General features: G+C 38.4%; 2 protein-coding genes across 2 annotated transcripts; both read left to right on the top strand.

The window, feature by feature from the left end:
- The first annotated feature begins 8,084 nt into the window (after window positions 1-8,084).
- Window positions 8,085-8,725, top strand: LOC117477898 (lactose-binding lectin l-2-like). The gene has a single exon (XM_034124698.1). The coding sequence runs from the start codon at window positions 8,143-8,145 to the stop codon at window positions 8,623-8,625; it is 483 nt and encodes a 160-aa protein (XP_033980589.1). The 5' UTR covers window positions 8,085-8,142; the 3' UTR covers window positions 8,626-8,725.
- Window positions 8,726-12,373: 3,648 nt separating this feature from the next.
- Window positions 12,374-12,991, top strand: LOC117477902 (lactose-binding lectin l-2-like). The gene has a single exon (XM_034124701.1). The coding sequence runs from the start codon at window positions 12,418-12,420 to the stop codon at window positions 12,895-12,897; it is 480 nt and encodes a 159-aa protein (XP_033980592.1). The 5' UTR covers window positions 12,374-12,417; the 3' UTR covers window positions 12,898-12,991.
- Window positions 12,992-17,203: the final 4,212 nt, after the last annotated feature.

Below are 17,203 nucleotides of genomic sequence, written 5' to 3'. Positions count from 1 at the left end.
AACCAACAGGAAGGTGTATTTAGTGTTTTATTGGCCATTCTGTGAAGTAATTTTCTTTTCTTTTTTAAAGCAATGTTGTTTAAAACTTGTTTGCATGTTAAAATAAAAAAGTTCACAATTCAAGAAAGGACACATTGAAGGCTTTGTACTACTGTAATATTGTTTATGTGTAAATATATGCCCATGTTTGGTATGTAGTTTTCAGTTGTACATGAAAAGAAAAGTCAGACAGAAAGCAATATGTCTCTCCTTGTGTCCCAGCAACCTTCTGACAGCTGAAGCCACATGTCTTTTCTAAAGCAGTGTTTTACTATTTCAACATTTGACTGAAATGAATAAATCATAGGTATTATGTGACATCTCCAGGTGAGCTTGTGCTCTTTTTTGGGTAATGTTCATATTCTGTGTAGTTGTGTGAAACTTAAAGTGTTTGCAAAGTGAACTTTACCAATGTTTTGTGATTGTACTTTGCACAGTAAATAATTGCGGATGGGACTTTGTTTTTCTGGAATACCCGACATTACACAACCATAGACAAACATACACACACATTTATACTGCAAATGTATTCATCCTTATTTGAACTCCTAAGCTTAGATCATAATGAATGAAAAGGACAGGAAAGCGATACAATTTTAGAGCATTTTAGATTGTATTTAATATGGACCTATAGACTTTTTTCAGTGCCAAATGTCACATCAAGTCCTGCAGCACAGAGGTCCTGGTTTATTATGGTCACTATTATCAGTGTCTTTTTTGTTTTCACCACAGTGTAATTTCCTTAACTAAGCCCCCAAAAGATTGGTCTGTGATCATGTAAAGCAGACCAGATGTTTGCTTAGATGATTTTTGACATTATGATGACTGATATCAGGGTCTGTGTGGTGGTTTTGGATTAGGACAAACAGCCTACTATATTTTTCTCTTTGTAAAGCCTTATGTTAAATGATGTCAAGCGATAAGCCAAGCACATGAGGAGATTTTGACTTTTTATTCTTACTGACTGAAATGTCCACATTATTCAGAAGTCTTGTGTAAACTGTGAAAACACAGGGTGTGGAAAGAATAAAGGAGGCACAAGTGTGATTTAGTAAATCTGCCTGGTAGGAGTCTTACAGCTTTATTTTTGCCTTGCAACCACTAACTAGTATGGACTGAAAATGTATCTTCTCTGAACCAACAGATCCTAAAAATATATTCCTGTTTCAGAGATGGAGTACTCGAGTCCTGGACTCGGACTCGAGTGCCGATTTTCGGGACTCGTGACTCGACTCGGACTCGCGCACTGATTGACGCGACTCGGACTTGGACTCGTGAATTCTCGCTCACGATGACTTGGACTCGGACTCGGACTCGTGAATTATCGCGTACGCTGACTTGGACTCGGACTCGGACTCGTGAATTTTTCCCCCCACGATGACTCGGACTCAACTTGTACATTGACGCTCCGACTTGGACTCGGACTCGAGCAAGTTTTCTATGGAGTCTGATGTCCTCTATCCTGGCGTGTGCACCGGCTGCGAGGCGAGTTCACGTACTGGGCCCATGGATGTATAATAAGAACTGGATACAGCGTGGGAGGCGGGGCCTCATTCATTCCTATGAGAGTTGCTCATTCGCGCATGATGATAAAATGGCCCAACTTTTGAGAGAGCGAAACGTCACAGATTACTCGGCATGCCTGAGAAGTACCCGTATGTGCGCTCATAGCGCATGCGCAACTTTAACCATGCCCCCCAAAATGCTCGTTCACATCAAGCACGTCAATTTGCGTACACGTAACAACACCGCACGTTCATGACAGCATGGTAATGGGTTGTTATTATGATAGATTTGATATTAACGAGGCGGCAGTTAGCAGCTAGCGGTTAGCTAGTAATTATGCTAATTTACACATCAATCGTTATGTACTTTTATATTACGCTGTAACAGGATCTAGTGATATCCAAGCAACAGAGCTTCATTTAGCATGAAAGAATTATTGCACTGTATATATATATATATATATATGTATATGTATGTATATATATATATATATATATATATATATATATATATATATATATATACAGTGCAATAAGCTTCTTAGTGCAATAAGAAGCTACTGTACAGGGACGTTAATCTACGTCGGTAATATTAACTTTATTTAATACAACATTTACGGTACAAGATTTAATCATACAGCCCATGTAGTATAATATTTTACAAATGATGAATTACAGCAAACATGTGCAATATATCCATTATTACAGCTCCGTGGGCTGGCAGTAAGGCGATATGGGTCCGTTCTTATTGTGCATCCATGGGTAAAGATAAACGCATGTAGTGCTGAACACGTAACATGAACGTGCCGGGCGGCGCGGTCCCGTGGGTTAGATGCGCGTTCATAATGCAGAGGGAAATAACTCACAGAATAACGTTATTAGCACATTTTTACAACTTGAGCAACGAATGTTTTTAATAAGGGCTATACAAGTGTTCATACTGGGTAGTTTATTTAGTTTAAAAAAAATTATCCAACGATTTACAGACCACTCTTTCCCCATGTAAGTCAATGGGAAAAAGTGTTTCCGGGCCTGGCAACCAAAAGCAAGTGTAGTACCGCCGTTTGGCCAGCACGAATATTTTCATCTGAGTCCGGCGCACTTCCTGGGGGCTTGACTGGGCCCCGCTATTCCAGTCTGAAGATGTCTAGAGACACACCCCGCATCGTGCTGTATGCTTTCACACATTCTGCTTCCACATTGGAAAAGAGCAGCGCAAAATGCTCTATGTGGAAACAATATTGAAGAGAAGGCTCCGTAACACATTACTCTAAACATCGAGTTCAGACATATAGGCTGTCTTGAACACTATCATCAGAGTAACGTGATCTAATCAATAAATAAAGATTCAGCCGATAACACGAAAGCACACGGCTACTTAAAGCTCCCATGTCATGCTTTTCCGGTTATTACCCGTCCCCTTGTGTGTTATGAAGGTTTTTATGCATGTGAACGGTGTGCAGAGTCAAAACCCTCAAAGTACACCCTGTAGCGAGTAAAACTCTAACACAGCCTCCCCAAAACGCCTCGTTGGAGATACATCACTGCCCATTTGATTCTTCCGGGTACCGCCTGATGTCATGCGGTACCCGGAACGAAATGGACCAATCCCGAAGAGCTATGGCCACACCAGCAGCGGCGTGTTCCTCCTCCAGAGGTTCGAAGAACCGGCATTTCACAGACGAAAGCTTCCAAAACATTGCCCAGTTTGAGGCCGGATATGCACAGCTTGTTTGGACCGTTTGGAGCTGGGGAAGATCTGGGTATACAACCTGTAAGTTTGCATTGTTATTTGTGTATTTATCAAACAAGACTGTTTAAATGTGTAAACTGTGTTGGACTGCTAAGCCATTGACACAGTGCTAACTGTGCTAACTAAGTTGCTAGAGTTTCCATATATCAACTCTAATATCAGCAGATGGCCTTGCATACATGTATCTCATAGCAGGAGAATGTCTGCATTCACACACAAAATACCTATTGACAGTATACTCCGGGTGATTTGCCGTGCGGTCAGTCGCGAAACGTAATTACATTATAGTTGGCATAGCGTGTATGCAACCGATCTAACACACGGAGCTGGAGCTAGTTTTGGTCGGAAAAACATTTTTGTGATGCTACGTTGCTAGCGTTTAAATATATCAACTACAATGTCAGCAGATGGCCTTACATGTTTGTCATGGCAGGAGAATGTCTGCAGTCACACACACGGAATACTCATACAGTATACTCCGGGTGATTTACCGTACATTGTGACAGTACATATACTGCATGTAGCTAACGAGGCTAGCTGTATGCTAGCGCAAAACAATGTATTCATGCAAGTTACATTGTATGGTAGCAGAATACCCGTATACGATTGCAATTATAAACACGTTATTGCTAGCCTAATATGAACCACTAGCTTTTGTTCATAGTAGTTTTATTACACTGCATTATAGTTGCCTTTCCTCCAAGCTAACGTTCATATCGTGTTAGCTACCAAGGTAAACAAAGCTAGGTTAGCATATTAGCAGGCAAGCTGTTCATTACACAACTACTACTAACGAATCTAAAACAACTAAGTTTCTCTAATATTTTGTGATTTGCATTTGATTTCGTCCAGCCAGATCCTGGCGGACAATCCATGACGGGGAAGGGACTTCTACTACTACTGAGGCCTCGTGCTAAAAGGCACCGCACCGACTGTGCGCAGGCAAGATGCGAGGAGGAGGAATGGATGATATACCGTGTGTATATATGTATATTTATGTTCATTTTGTACATTTCTAAAAATAAAGTTTAATGGAAATACCTAGTAGGCCTATCCTTTCTTCACTGAATTCATATATAGCAAACCATGATTTGATTTCTCATCAAACAGTAGTAGTTTATAACGGGTAAAAATAACTTACTCTTTGTTATGAGCGGCTCGTAGGCCACAACGGAAAGACAAGGAGACATACACGAGTTTACAAAACCACGGCACATTTATTTTGGTAAATGCAGAGATAGGTGGTTGAGAGGATCGCAGAGTTAGTCTTCCTGCAGCCGCTTTGGAGAGAGACTGGGGCCGTCGTGTGACTCCGGGCAGCTGGGCTTAATAGCACCTCGGCTCCGGAGGTGTCCGTGATCGTGCTGATTAGCCTCTTCAGCTCCACCCCATCGTAAGACAAAGGCCCTGGGGCCGTCACACTCTTCTATAACAACAGTTAAAAATATATATGTATATAAAATATACGGCTGTACCGACGCCATGATAAGACTGATGTTACGCTGAGAGCAGCCGGGAAAAGCACTGTTAGACATGGGCGCAGCCTCTCTGGTGGTTGACTAATCAGAACGAGTGGCCGAGCTGACCAATCGGAGCACACTAGGCTCACAGGGAGGGGGGGGCAAGAGCTCCAACGAGTCGTTTAGTGGAGAAAGTGAATACTGCTGAATACACATGCTTGACAGAGATGCTGTATGCGAAACCAATGTGAGTTTGGAAAATTGCACAGTATAAATCTATTTTAGTATACCTCAACAATGTAATTATGATCAGTGGAAATGGCCATGACATGGGCCCTTTAACATGCAGAATGACGTCATTTTGCATGCTAAGTAGCCATGTGCTTTCTGGGGCTAAATCTTTATCAGTAAACCGATTTAACCGGTAAAAGTTCCTTCAAAATAAGAGTCCCGATCTTATTACTATCAAAATAAAAGTGCAAAACGAAAACTTTACCATAGGAAAATATTGGCATACAAATATAATCACTTCTCTAAAAGGTAACTCATTTTAAACATAGTTTATTTATATATAATAATAATAATATTAATATTAGTAATAAGCTTTATATTTGTATAGCACCTATTACAAGAATTGTAGCCAAACTGGCTTCACAGCAGTTCAATAGACAGATTAGTATAACATGACAGGATAAAAGCAATGTAGAGGAGCAGCTACATTTCAACACATATATCCACGAAGATTAATACATGAAGACTTGTGACTCGAACTTGACTTGGACTCTTCTTAGGTGACTCGGACTTGGACTCGGACTCGAACACAGGTAATGATGACTCGGACTCGGACTCGACTCGGACACTCCTTGGGTGACTCGGACTTGGACTCGGACTCGAACACAGGTAATGATGACTCGGACTCGGACTCGACTCGGACACTCCTTGGGTGACTCGGACTTGGACTCGGACTCGACTACGACTCTCCCTTGGTGACTCGGACTTGGACTCGAACTCGAAGAGTGGTGACTCGAGAGTGACTTGGACTCGTGAATTGGTGACTTGACTACAACACTGTCCTGTTTACATTGCCCCGACATGTGAAAAACAGTTTTTATTTCAATCACAGAGGGACCATCCTGAAAAGAAATGTGGAGCAGCATGAGGGGAATCATTTAGAAATGAGAAATTAGTTACAATGACTCGTACAAAGAGACATGCTTTAGATCCACAACATCATCTGGCAAACTATAAATAAGTGTTTGTGTTTATTTTGTCCCTGCCCTGTGTCTATGAAACGCTTAGCCTGTCACATCAGTGCTACATTTCTGCTGAGTAGGAGAAAACATCCAAAGGCGAGATTCCTAAATGTTATGTAGCGATGCATGTATCGCATTGTTTGGATACTTTTAAAACACGGGTGGTAACGTGCAATAGTAGAAGTAGTAGAAATGTTGTTGCCACTAGTGTTAATCATCATTTCAACACCAAGCCTTTCCGAGCACAGGGGCGTGTCTCCTCCAGATCATTATTAACCGGTGGACTGGGATTTCCAACTGTTCCAGTGCCAAAAACATCTCTGGTTCAAAAAGATCAGAGATGATTAAGGTAAAGACTCACTAAATATAATGTGTGTGTTTTGAGCAGCTTAGTCATTTTCTGTGCAAAGACTCGTTTGACGACTCTTAATGTTTTACATTTTTATTAATTTTTTTTATTTAATTTTTTTTTCTTTGGATGAAATGAATACCTATGGTGATAATTCAATGTAATACATCATTTTTATAGTCTGGTACCTGAAAAAGGTCAAATGGCACTGATGGAACCAGATGTACCCAAATGTGCCGAAAGCTTATTCCGCCTGGAACTTTCTTTTGCTAAACCTCTCTAAAAAGGTCAAATTTAACTTGTTTTGCCTCAATCTTGATACAGGGTACTTATTATATGTTATAGTTTGGATTCCTGAAGCTTTTAGTCTACCATCCCATCATTCAAGGGTGGTTTTCACTATAAGTAATGTTTTTTCTTTAGGCGGAGGTAAGAATTTACCTTTTTTTACTATGTTCCATCTGAATTTACTCTGACTGAGAAAAATCTATATTGATTCTGACACTTCTACATCCAACTCACAGATGTAACCTTGCTTTGATAAAAGAAATTATTCATATAACCCTTTTAGAAGTGAAGTTGTAGTCATTTGTTTTGGGCATGTCATTTTCGAGCCTGAAACCTGAAAAACAGGCTCGGGGCTTAACAGGTTAACCTGTTGTGTGTGTTGAGTCTTGAGATCGATCCTCTCCAGGAGTTGTTCATATCCACACATCTACTCAAACTATTCAAGATTATTAGAATAATATTCATACATTCTGAGAGTGGATTTCCCCTTTAAAGTGAGACGATGTAACTTTTGCTGCAGAAACTTTCTTCAGGCAGGTATGGGATGATGCTAGTTGCTAAGCTGTTGTTAATCATTTAGCTAAAGACTAACCTCTGTAACAGTGGCACATGTGGAAGAGTCATGAGTCAGCAAACTGACTGTCCGTTATATATATTTAGTGACGTAAAGTTTTTCAACAATAGCCACAATGAGGCTTTAGCAGCAACAATACCTGGACTGTTGAATTGGACAATTAGTTGTTAAGCGTTTTATTTATAAGACCAACAATGTGTTTTACTTCTCTTATAAAAAAGTTACAAAGTCTCATTTCAAAGATGCATTTTGTGAAGTCAGTGATTCTGTGACAGCTAGATCTAATAAATCAGAGCCGTGGTCTGTTCATATTCAGTGTCATAGAGAGGCCTTGTGGTAGTCATTTTATCCCAAAAACCTGTACATGACGCACACATGCACAAACACTCCTCTGTTCTTTGTGTTCATAGAGCAGAAGTACTGTGTTATATTACCTATTTATTGTAATATATTGTTTTATGTATTTTTGAGGTGACAAACGTTCAGGGGCCAGAGGTTCAGCAAAGTACATCATAATGAATCAAAAGGACAGGAAAGAGACACCATTTTAGAGCATCTTTTCATTCATTAAATGTATTTTAATATATTGTTCATGTATTTTTAAGGGGACATAAGTGCCACGTTGAGAGGTTCAGAAATGGGCAAGTGCATTTTTGAGAAAATGTTTTGTTTCTGGTTTACAACTACAATGCTGGAATATAAAAGTACCTGTTATGTTTCTTATCTGTTTTCGGGCATCAAACAAACAAATGAGTCACAACAGAAAGTGTTTTCCAAATTCAGTTGACCACTAATATTGGGCCAACAGCGAAAACACCCTCCCTGATGCATATAAAAGGAACAGCCCGTCACTTGTCACAGAATCTTCTTACTATCCAACGGTTCAGTTCAACTTTAACAGACAGAGACGGTGACATCGTCATGCTGGTTTTTCTCTTCCTGTTGGGCCTGGCTCTCTGTGCGGTGTCTCCTTCAGAAGAACAAGCAGTGGAGCCATGGCAAAACAGCTGTCCCATGTCCTGGTCCTTTTTCAACGGCCGCAGCTACAAGTACATCTCCACACATTTGGCCTGGGCTGATGCAGAGCTCCACTGCGTTTCACTGGGAGCCAACCTGGTGTCTATTCACAGTAAAGAGGAACATTTGTTTGTCAGATCCGTGATCAAGAACTTTGACCCTGCTGAGGGATGGACCTGGATCGGACTCAATGACATCCACAAAGAAGGAAGATTCATGTGGTCTGATGGGTGTGCAGCCAAGTTTTTCTATTGGAATTCAGGAGAGCCAAATGGAGAAAATGAAGACTGTGTCAACACCAACTTAGGTCCTGCTAAGAAATGGAACGATGGACCATGTTCTAATACTTATCCCTCAGTTTGTGCATCTCTCATAACTTGTGTTTAACAACTGAGATGTTACATATGTCTGATTGAACCAGGTCACTGTAAAACTGTTGCTCTGTTAACATGCTTTGGACCACAATAAAGACATGAATGTACACTAATATGTGTTTAAAGAAGTCATTTTATTCACCTTCATTTCCATGAATGTTATATATTGACACAGGTAATTTGGTTCGATACGATCTCAAACTTAGTTAAATGAAAACATATAAAAGTGTTTGTGTTTCTATGTGTGCATAAACATATGCATTTTTCTTTGTATCTCAATTTTATATTGGTTTTCAAGAAAATTAACATGATACAGAAAAAATACATAATTAAAAATAAATGACAATTATAGTTAATTAAATTCAAATGAATAATTTAACTCATAACAAAAAACTAAAAGAAACAGGAATAACAAACACTATAAACCAATAAATAAAATTAATTAATAAAAACAATCATAATAATATATATAATTTTAAATATACATGAGGTAAGACTCATATCTGTCACGCTCACCTTTCACCACAACAATAATATACATGTTAAGTATAATAATCTTTCCTACATCAAGATCATATAACCAGTATTACTGTATAGATGCTTTTCACATATCTGATCATAAAGACATTATTGTCAAACATCACATTACATTTATACCTTTATTATATAATCATTATATAAATAATCATTCACATGTAGTATCAATGTCTTCCCCACCCCCCACGCTACTGCCACTATGCAACTTCATTTATTCAATTACTATCAATCATAATATATTGTTTCACTTGCCATGTTCAGAAGTGCATCAACTTTAACTGACCTTGAAGCAGGCCGCTGTGTCTTCCTGAGAATAAAGCATGTTTGTGGTTTGAAGCTTTAAAAAGTACTTTGTTATGTTTTGTTGCCACTTGATAGCAGTAGTACTAGTAATCTTCACGTAACAACAAATGAATACATTTGCAACAACAAATGTTAATCAAATAAAATCAGATATAATATGATTTCCATTTATATATGTTTCAGAAAACTACAATTCAGGTTCACTTTTCAAAATACATTGATAAGAATAAATCATGTTTGTGGTTTGAATCTGTAAAAGTGCTTGTTGTTCATGTTTTGGCCACTTGAGGGCAGTAGAGGGAAACGTCAGTGTCTTTATCCTCTGGTGTTAAATGCTGTAATGGAAAGGGAAGCAGAACGTGTGTGACTGTTGCCTAGTTTAGGCAGTCAACTGCACCAATGATACATTACACTTAAAACGCCCTGCCCCTCTTACAACCTCGCTGCTGCGCGCCTGACCCCCACCACCCCAGCTTCTGGCCCATAATCCTCCTGTAGGCTCCATGGGATTGTTATTTAATCATCAGTCAATCTTCTATGTACATTTGTGAAGTGATGAGTCCAAAACCTAGATGCCAAACTCAAACTAAATGCTGCTTCTAATAAATATTTTAAACGTAGGTTGTCTGACTTAAATGCATTAATGGTCTGACATAATCACAAGGACACAAATTGAGCCTTGTTTATACATTTGGAGAATAGATTTCCCCTTTAAAAGCTAGACTGAGTAACTTTTTCTGAACAATGCAACACTGCAGCCTTTATAGAAAGTAATGGGATAATGACAAAACTATCTAGTGCTGTTTAGCATTTATTCAAGTTGCAATTCAGCATCTGGTTAAACGAGTTGTTATTTCTTCTTTTCAAAGATCCATAGTCTCATTTTTGTTAAGCAAAGTCAGTGGTTGTTGGAACGCTAGATCTAATAAATCAGAGCTGTGGTCAGCTCATAGAAAGGCCTTCTGTTAGAAATGTTTGCTATAAAACTTTACATGATGCACACATACTCCACTGGTCATTGTGTTAGTCAAACAGAATGATTGTGTTATCAAATGTATCAAATTACTATTCAATGTAATAATTTGTATATTTGTGTATTTTTGAGATGATTAAAGCTCAGGTGCCAAAGTTCTATATGTTTTGTCTTCACTTGAGAGCAGCAGAGGAGCAGGTCAGTGTCTCTGTCCTCTGGTGATAAATGCTGTAATGAGCAGGAAAGCAAAAAGGGTCTGACTGTTAAAGTTAGGTTTTTACTTGTTCCGTGTAAATACATTAGAGCTCTGAAATAAAGTTACAAATGTTCAAAGGTAATTTCATCAACATTCATTTAGCCTAAGTTGGGAAGTCACTCTGGTATTGTTGTGGCTCAAACAAAATGTTTTCACATTATGTAATAATACAACATTCATTTAATCTTCATCATGCAAGTACAAATGTAATATTCAAAGAATTAGCAAAACAGTAAATAGTAAAAACAGTGATATTCTTCATTCCACAGATGCTGTATTTCACTTGCTTGTTTGTGTTGCTTCAAACTATTACAACATGTCTCCATGTCTTTTTCAGTCTCTGTGTATCAGATAAATGTGGGAACAGCCCAGGTGGAACAACAGTTCCAGACAACCGTACACTACACATCTAACATGTGAGTCGTGTTGAATACTAACCCTAACTTTTTATCAAATAACTCACTATTAAAAATGAAATCACACTGTTGATAGGCAAACTCCTTTTTTGAGCACATTTTACAATCTCAATGTTTTAACTCTCATCAAAGATGCATAGTTTAGTTTTAAAGACGATTTTGTAAAAAAGAAAAGTCAATAATTGTTGGACAGCTAGATCTTATAAATCAGAGAGGTGATCTGTTCATATTAAGTGTCGTAGAAAGGCCTTGTGAAAAGGGTGTAAATATTTTTACTCTCTGTGTATGTTGGAGCTCCGTAATTTTCGTACAAATGTGCGAAGGTCAGTTTATCAACATTAATTTAGCCTAAGTTGAGAAGTCACTCTAGTAATGTGGTGTCCTAAATAAAATGTTTTTAAATGATGTTATAAATTAATTATTCCTTTTCATGTTCATTGTGCAAGTACAAAAGTAATATTCAAATAATTAGCGAAACACTGAACAGTAACAACATGGAGACTTTTCATCATACACATTTATCACCTGCTTGTTCCTGTTGATATTTTAAAGTGTTTGTTTCCATGTCTTTTGTCCACGTCAGTCTCAGTGTATTAGATAAGTATGGGAACAGCACAGGTGTAACAGCTGTTGAAGTCACAAGCAGTACCTACTGTATCTAGCATGTGGAATATTTGTAATGAACACACATCAAGATGTATGACACACTCACTGATGAAAATGAAATAACACTGTTGTGATTGAGAGACAGACAGATTAACACACTTTAAATATAGTCTCACTGAGGCCCTGTGGAGAGTAATGTACAATACAGGATCAATTATTTTAACAAAAATGTTCTTCATCATTTCTCACAAGCACAGCAAAGTAACGCATTTTTAGAGAAATCTCTAAAAACAGAACATTCAGAAAGTGCGGACCCACTTTTGAACATTTCTTTAGTGATCACTTAGCATCAACATATTCCTGCAGAAAAGCATGTTTTTCTGTGACTCTTTGGCAGTCCAAACGTTTTATTTAATACCTTCATTTGGTTTGGTTGAAAATAAATGATGGATTCCGTGTGACATCGCCAGCTGAGCTGTTAGTCTTTTTTTAGTTGATGTCCAGATACTGTTTGGTTGTGAAAAACAGACAGAGTATGCCAAGTTCAGTTGACCAATAATATTAGGCCAACAGTGAAAACACCCTCTCCGATGCATATATAAAAAAGCAGCCTGTCATCTGTCTCCTTCAGAGTCTCTATCCCATCCAACACTTCAAATAAACTCAACCGACAAACAACCCTTCACCCTGCTCCTGTGACGGAGAGACTTCATCATGCTGTTGTTCCTCTTCCTGCTGGGTCTGGCTCTGGGTGCTGTGTCTCCTTCAGATGACCCTCTAGTGAAGCTTCAGCGTGGCAGCTGTCGCCCGTTCTGGTACTCCTTCAACGGCCGCTGCTACAAGTACATCGCCGCAGACATGGACTGGGCTGATGCAGAGCTCCACTGTGTGTCAGAGGGAGCCAACCTGGTGTCTATCCACAGTCAGGCCGAACATGAGTTTGTCAAATCTCTGATCAAGAACTTTCACCCTGCTGAGGGATGGACCTGGATCGGACTCAATGACATCCCCAAAGAAGGAAGATGGATGTGGTCTGATGGGTCAGCAGTCAACTTTGTCTTTTGGAATTCAAGACAGCCAGACAATAAAGGAAATGAAGACTGTGTCCACACCAACTTTAATCATAAATGGAACGATAGATCTTGTTCAGATACTTATCCCTCAGTTTGTGCATCTCACATAACCTGTCCTTAGCAACTGAGATGTTACATTTGTCTGATTGAACCAGGTCACTGTAAAACTGTTACTCTGTTAACATGCTTTGGACCACAATAAAGAGATGAATGTACACTTATATGTGTGTAAAGAAGTAATTGTATTAGTGCGAATGCTATCTTTATTCTTCCCCTTATTAGTGTGAATGCTGTTTACAGCATTCCACTATAGTTCTTCGAATCTTTAATCCCCTTATTCTTATTTCAACCGATACTTTGGCTCTCCATGACTTCAGCATACTTTCAGCTACAGAAACCATTCAAATATTAAACTATTCAGCCTTTTCAGCAATCGATGGGAAATCTTCAACTTTTTCAAAATATTTCATACTTTTTGAAATATTCAGCTTTTTAAACTCTTTTTTTAACATGGAAGTCAATGGGAGGAACCTTCAAATCCTCTTTTAACTACACCTTGCGCCAAAGGCTTCTCCTTCCACGTACTTTCAGCTAGAGACTTCATTCCAACTTTAAAATGATCACAAGACCTTCAGCTATTGTTTTTCAGATTTTAACATTAGTGTGTATTGAGCAGCTCGTTAAGTCTAGAGTGCTTGATATTTGCCCCAAAAAATGTTTTAAACCTGCCATAATTCCCAAACCCTATCTAGCATGTGGAATATTTGTAATGAACACATCAAGATTTATGACACAGTCACTAATGAAAATGAAATACCACTGTTGTGATTGAGAGACAGACAGATTAACACACTTTAAATATTGTCTCACTGAGGCCCTGTGGAGAGTAATGTACAATACAGGATCAATTATTTTAACAAAAGTGTTCTTCTTCACTTTTGACCTGGGCTGCAGCAGAGCTCCAATGTGTGTCAGAGGGAGCCAACCTGGTGTCTATCCACAGTCAGGGGGAACAAAAGTTTGTCACATCACTGATCAAGAACTTTGACCCTGCTGAGGAATACACCTGGATCGGACTCAGTGACGTCCACCAAGAAGGAAGCTGGATGTGGTCTGATGGGTGTGCAGCCAAGTTTTTCTATTGGTTTACAGGAGAGCCAAACAACGCTGGAGGAGTTCAACACTGTGTCACCAACAACTATTATCAGAAATGGGACGATTGGAATTGTCCTCATACTCATCCCTCAGTTTGTGCATCTCACATAACTTGTCCTTAGCAACTGAGATGTTACATTATGTCTGATTGAACCAGGTCACTGTAAAACTGTTACTCTGTTAACATGCTTTTGACCACAATAAAGACATGAATGTACACTTATATATGTGTGTAAATAAGTCATTTTATTAACCTTCATTTCCATTAATTTTATATATTGACACAGGTAATTCGATTGAATACGATCTCAAACTTAAAGTGGACCTATCATGCTATATTTAAATGATATATTGTAGGGCCATACCTATATAAGGTATATTTATAAGTTTCTGTTTTCAAAATACCAAACAGATCATGCATTTTAGCCATGCCTCATTTCGCTCTATTTACTGTTCTCCAGCCCTGTTTTTGCAGGGGGCTGATTCTGTGAGCTGCAGCTGACCACGCCCCCCTGCAGGAGAGGGGAGCCGTGCTCTGATCAAGTCAGAAGAGGGGGAGAAAAATAGATCTCCGTCCTCCGTGTTTTATTATAGCCTATTATTATATAGAGTCGTTATTCATTTGTTTTAAAGCTCAATAAATAACAAAGAAGACCTTTGACCGGCACTTTTCTAATTTTGTCCGGAAGATTTAAACTTTAACGGACATCTTGACCGGCGAAAGAAAACCTAACTGAAACTCTGCCGCACGGTCCCCTCGTTCCTTGGAAGAGGCGGAGAGGTGGGTGTTTGTCATCTGCTGGTGGACTAACCGGAGATAATTACAGTGCTTGCCTCAACGGGGAGGGATTGCATTGAATTACAGCAGCGTGAGCAAACGCTTGCCTCGGGGAGGGAGAAAAAAAGCCACAGCGGAGAATAAACAGAAGGGTAACCATGGTAACCATGCGCGGGAAGTCTTCTTCGCTGCTTTTGTGGCAGACTACAGCGCCACTTACAGGCCTGGCATATGTACTACAGCGTCTCCAGCGCTTTCGAGCGGCAATGGCCGGCCGTGGCCCAACCCCACATTCCCCTGATAGGTGGAGAGTTGGCCCAATAGCCGTAGCGCCACCGTCCTGACGTCAGGACAGTGTTCAAATCTGGATCAGTTTTTATCAGATCCGTTGCAGCCCCTTTTTTTTTAGATATGGGTATGGAGGAAAATAGAGAGGGTTGTGTTTTCTGACACTTGGTGAGTTCCCTGGAACACCGGGGACACATATTCATGTATAAAAGACGTACAAAAGTGCATTTTGCATGATAGGTCCCCTTTAAATGAATGAAAACATATACAAGTGTTTGTGTTTCCATGTGTGCATAAACATATGTATTTTTCTTTGTATCTCAATGTTGTATTGGCTTTCAATAAAATTAACAAGATACAGAAAAAATACATAATTAAAAAGAAATGACAATTATAGTTAATTAAATTAAAATGAATAATTAAATTCAAAATAATAACAAAAACTAATAAAAACTGAGAGAAAAAATACTATATAAACCAATAAATAAAATTAATTAATAAAAACAATCATAATAATATATATAGTTTTAAATATACATGAGGTAAGACTCTAATGAATCAGAGCTGTGGTCAGCTCATAGAAAGGCCTTCTGTTAGAAATGTTTACTATAACACTTTACATGATGCACACATACTCCACTGGTCATTGTGTTAGTGAAACAGAATGATTGTGTTATCAAATGTATCAAATTACTATTCAATGTAGTAATTTGTATATTTGTGTATTTTTGAGATGATTAAAGCTCAGGTGCCAAAGTTCTATATGTTTTGTCTTCACTTGAGAGCAGTAGAGGAGCAGGTCAGTGTCTCTCTCCTCTGGTGTTAAATGCTGTAATGAGCAGGAAAGCAAAAAGGGTCTGACTGTTAAAGTTAGGTTGTTGTTCCGTGTAAATACATTAGAGCTCTGAAATATAGTAAACAAATGTTCAAAGGTAATTTCATCAACATTCATTTAGCCTAAGTTGGGAAGTCACTCTGGTATTGTTGTGGCTCAAACAAAATGTTTTCACATTATGTAATAATACAACATTCATTTAATCTTCATCATGCAAGTACAAATGTAATATTCAAAGAATTAGCAAAACAGTAAATAGTAAAAACAGTGATATTCTTCATTCCACAGATGCTGTATTTCACTTGCTTGTTTGTGTTGCTTCAAACTATTACAACATGTCTCCATGTCTTTTTCAGTCTCAGTGTATCAGATAAATGTGGGAACAGCCCAGGTGGAACAACAGTTCCAGACAACCGTACACTACACATCTAACATGTGAGTCGTGTTGAATACTAACCTCAACGTTTATCAAATAACTCACTATTAAAAATGAAATCAGACTGTTGATAGGCAAACTCCTTTTTTGAGCACATTTTATTTATTATATGAGGAAAATCGACGGGATCTCAAAGACAATCTCAATGTTTTAACTCTCATCAAAGATGCATAGTTTAGTTTTAAAGACGATTTTGTAAAAAAGAAAAGTCAATAATTGTTGGACAGCTAGATCTTATAAATCAGAGAGGTGATCTGTTCATATTAAGTGTCGTCGAAAGGCCTTGTGAAAAGGGTGTAAATATTTTTACTCTCTGTGTATGTTGGAGCTCCGTAATTTTGGTACAATTGTGCGAAGGTCATTTTATCAACATTCATTTAGCCTAAGTTGAGAAGTCACTCTATTAATGTGGTGTCCTAAATAAAATGTTTTAAAATGATGTTATAAATTAATTATTCCTTTTCATGTTCATTGTGCAAGTACAAAAGTAATATTCAAATAATTAGCGAAACACTGAACAGTAACAACATGGATTATTTTTGTTATACACATTTATCACCTGCTTGTTCCTGTTGATATTTTAAAGTGTTTGTTTCCATGTCTTTTGTCCACGTCAGTCTCAGTGTATCAGATAAGTATGGGAACAGCACAGGTGTAACAGCTGTTGAAGTCACAAGCAGTACCTACTGTATCTAGCATGTGGAATATTTGTAATGAACACATCAAGATTTATGACACACTCACTAATGAAAATGAAATAACACTGTTGTGATTGAGAGACAGACATATCAACACACTTTAAATATAGTCTCACTGAGGCCCTGTGGAGAGTAATGTACAATACAGGATCAATTATTTTAACAAAAGTGTTCTTCTTCATTTCTCACATGCACAGCAAAGTAACGCATTTTTAGAGAAATCTCTAACAGAACATT

This window comes from Trematomus bernacchii, unplaced genomic scaffold (assembly GCF_902827165.1).
Source record: "Trematomus bernacchii unplaced genomic scaffold, fTreBer1.1, whole genome shotgun sequence".
NCBI classification, from domain to species: domain Eukaryota; kingdom Metazoa; phylum Chordata; class Actinopteri; order Perciformes; family Nototheniidae; genus Trematomus; species Trematomus bernacchii.
Note: the sequence above shows the minus strand (reverse complement) of the source record. Positions and strands in the feature narration are given on the sequence as shown.

What these genes read in the sequence shown, in the direction of transcription:
- LOC117477898 (XM_034124698.1), top strand. Translation starts at nt 8,143, where the DNA reads ATGCTGGTTTTTCTCTTCCTGTTGGGCCTGGCTCTCTGTGCGGTGTCT.
- LOC117477902 (XM_034124701.1), top strand. Translation starts at nt 12,418, where the DNA reads ATGCTGTTGTTCCTCTTCCTGCTGGGTCTGGCTCTGGGTGCTGTGTCT.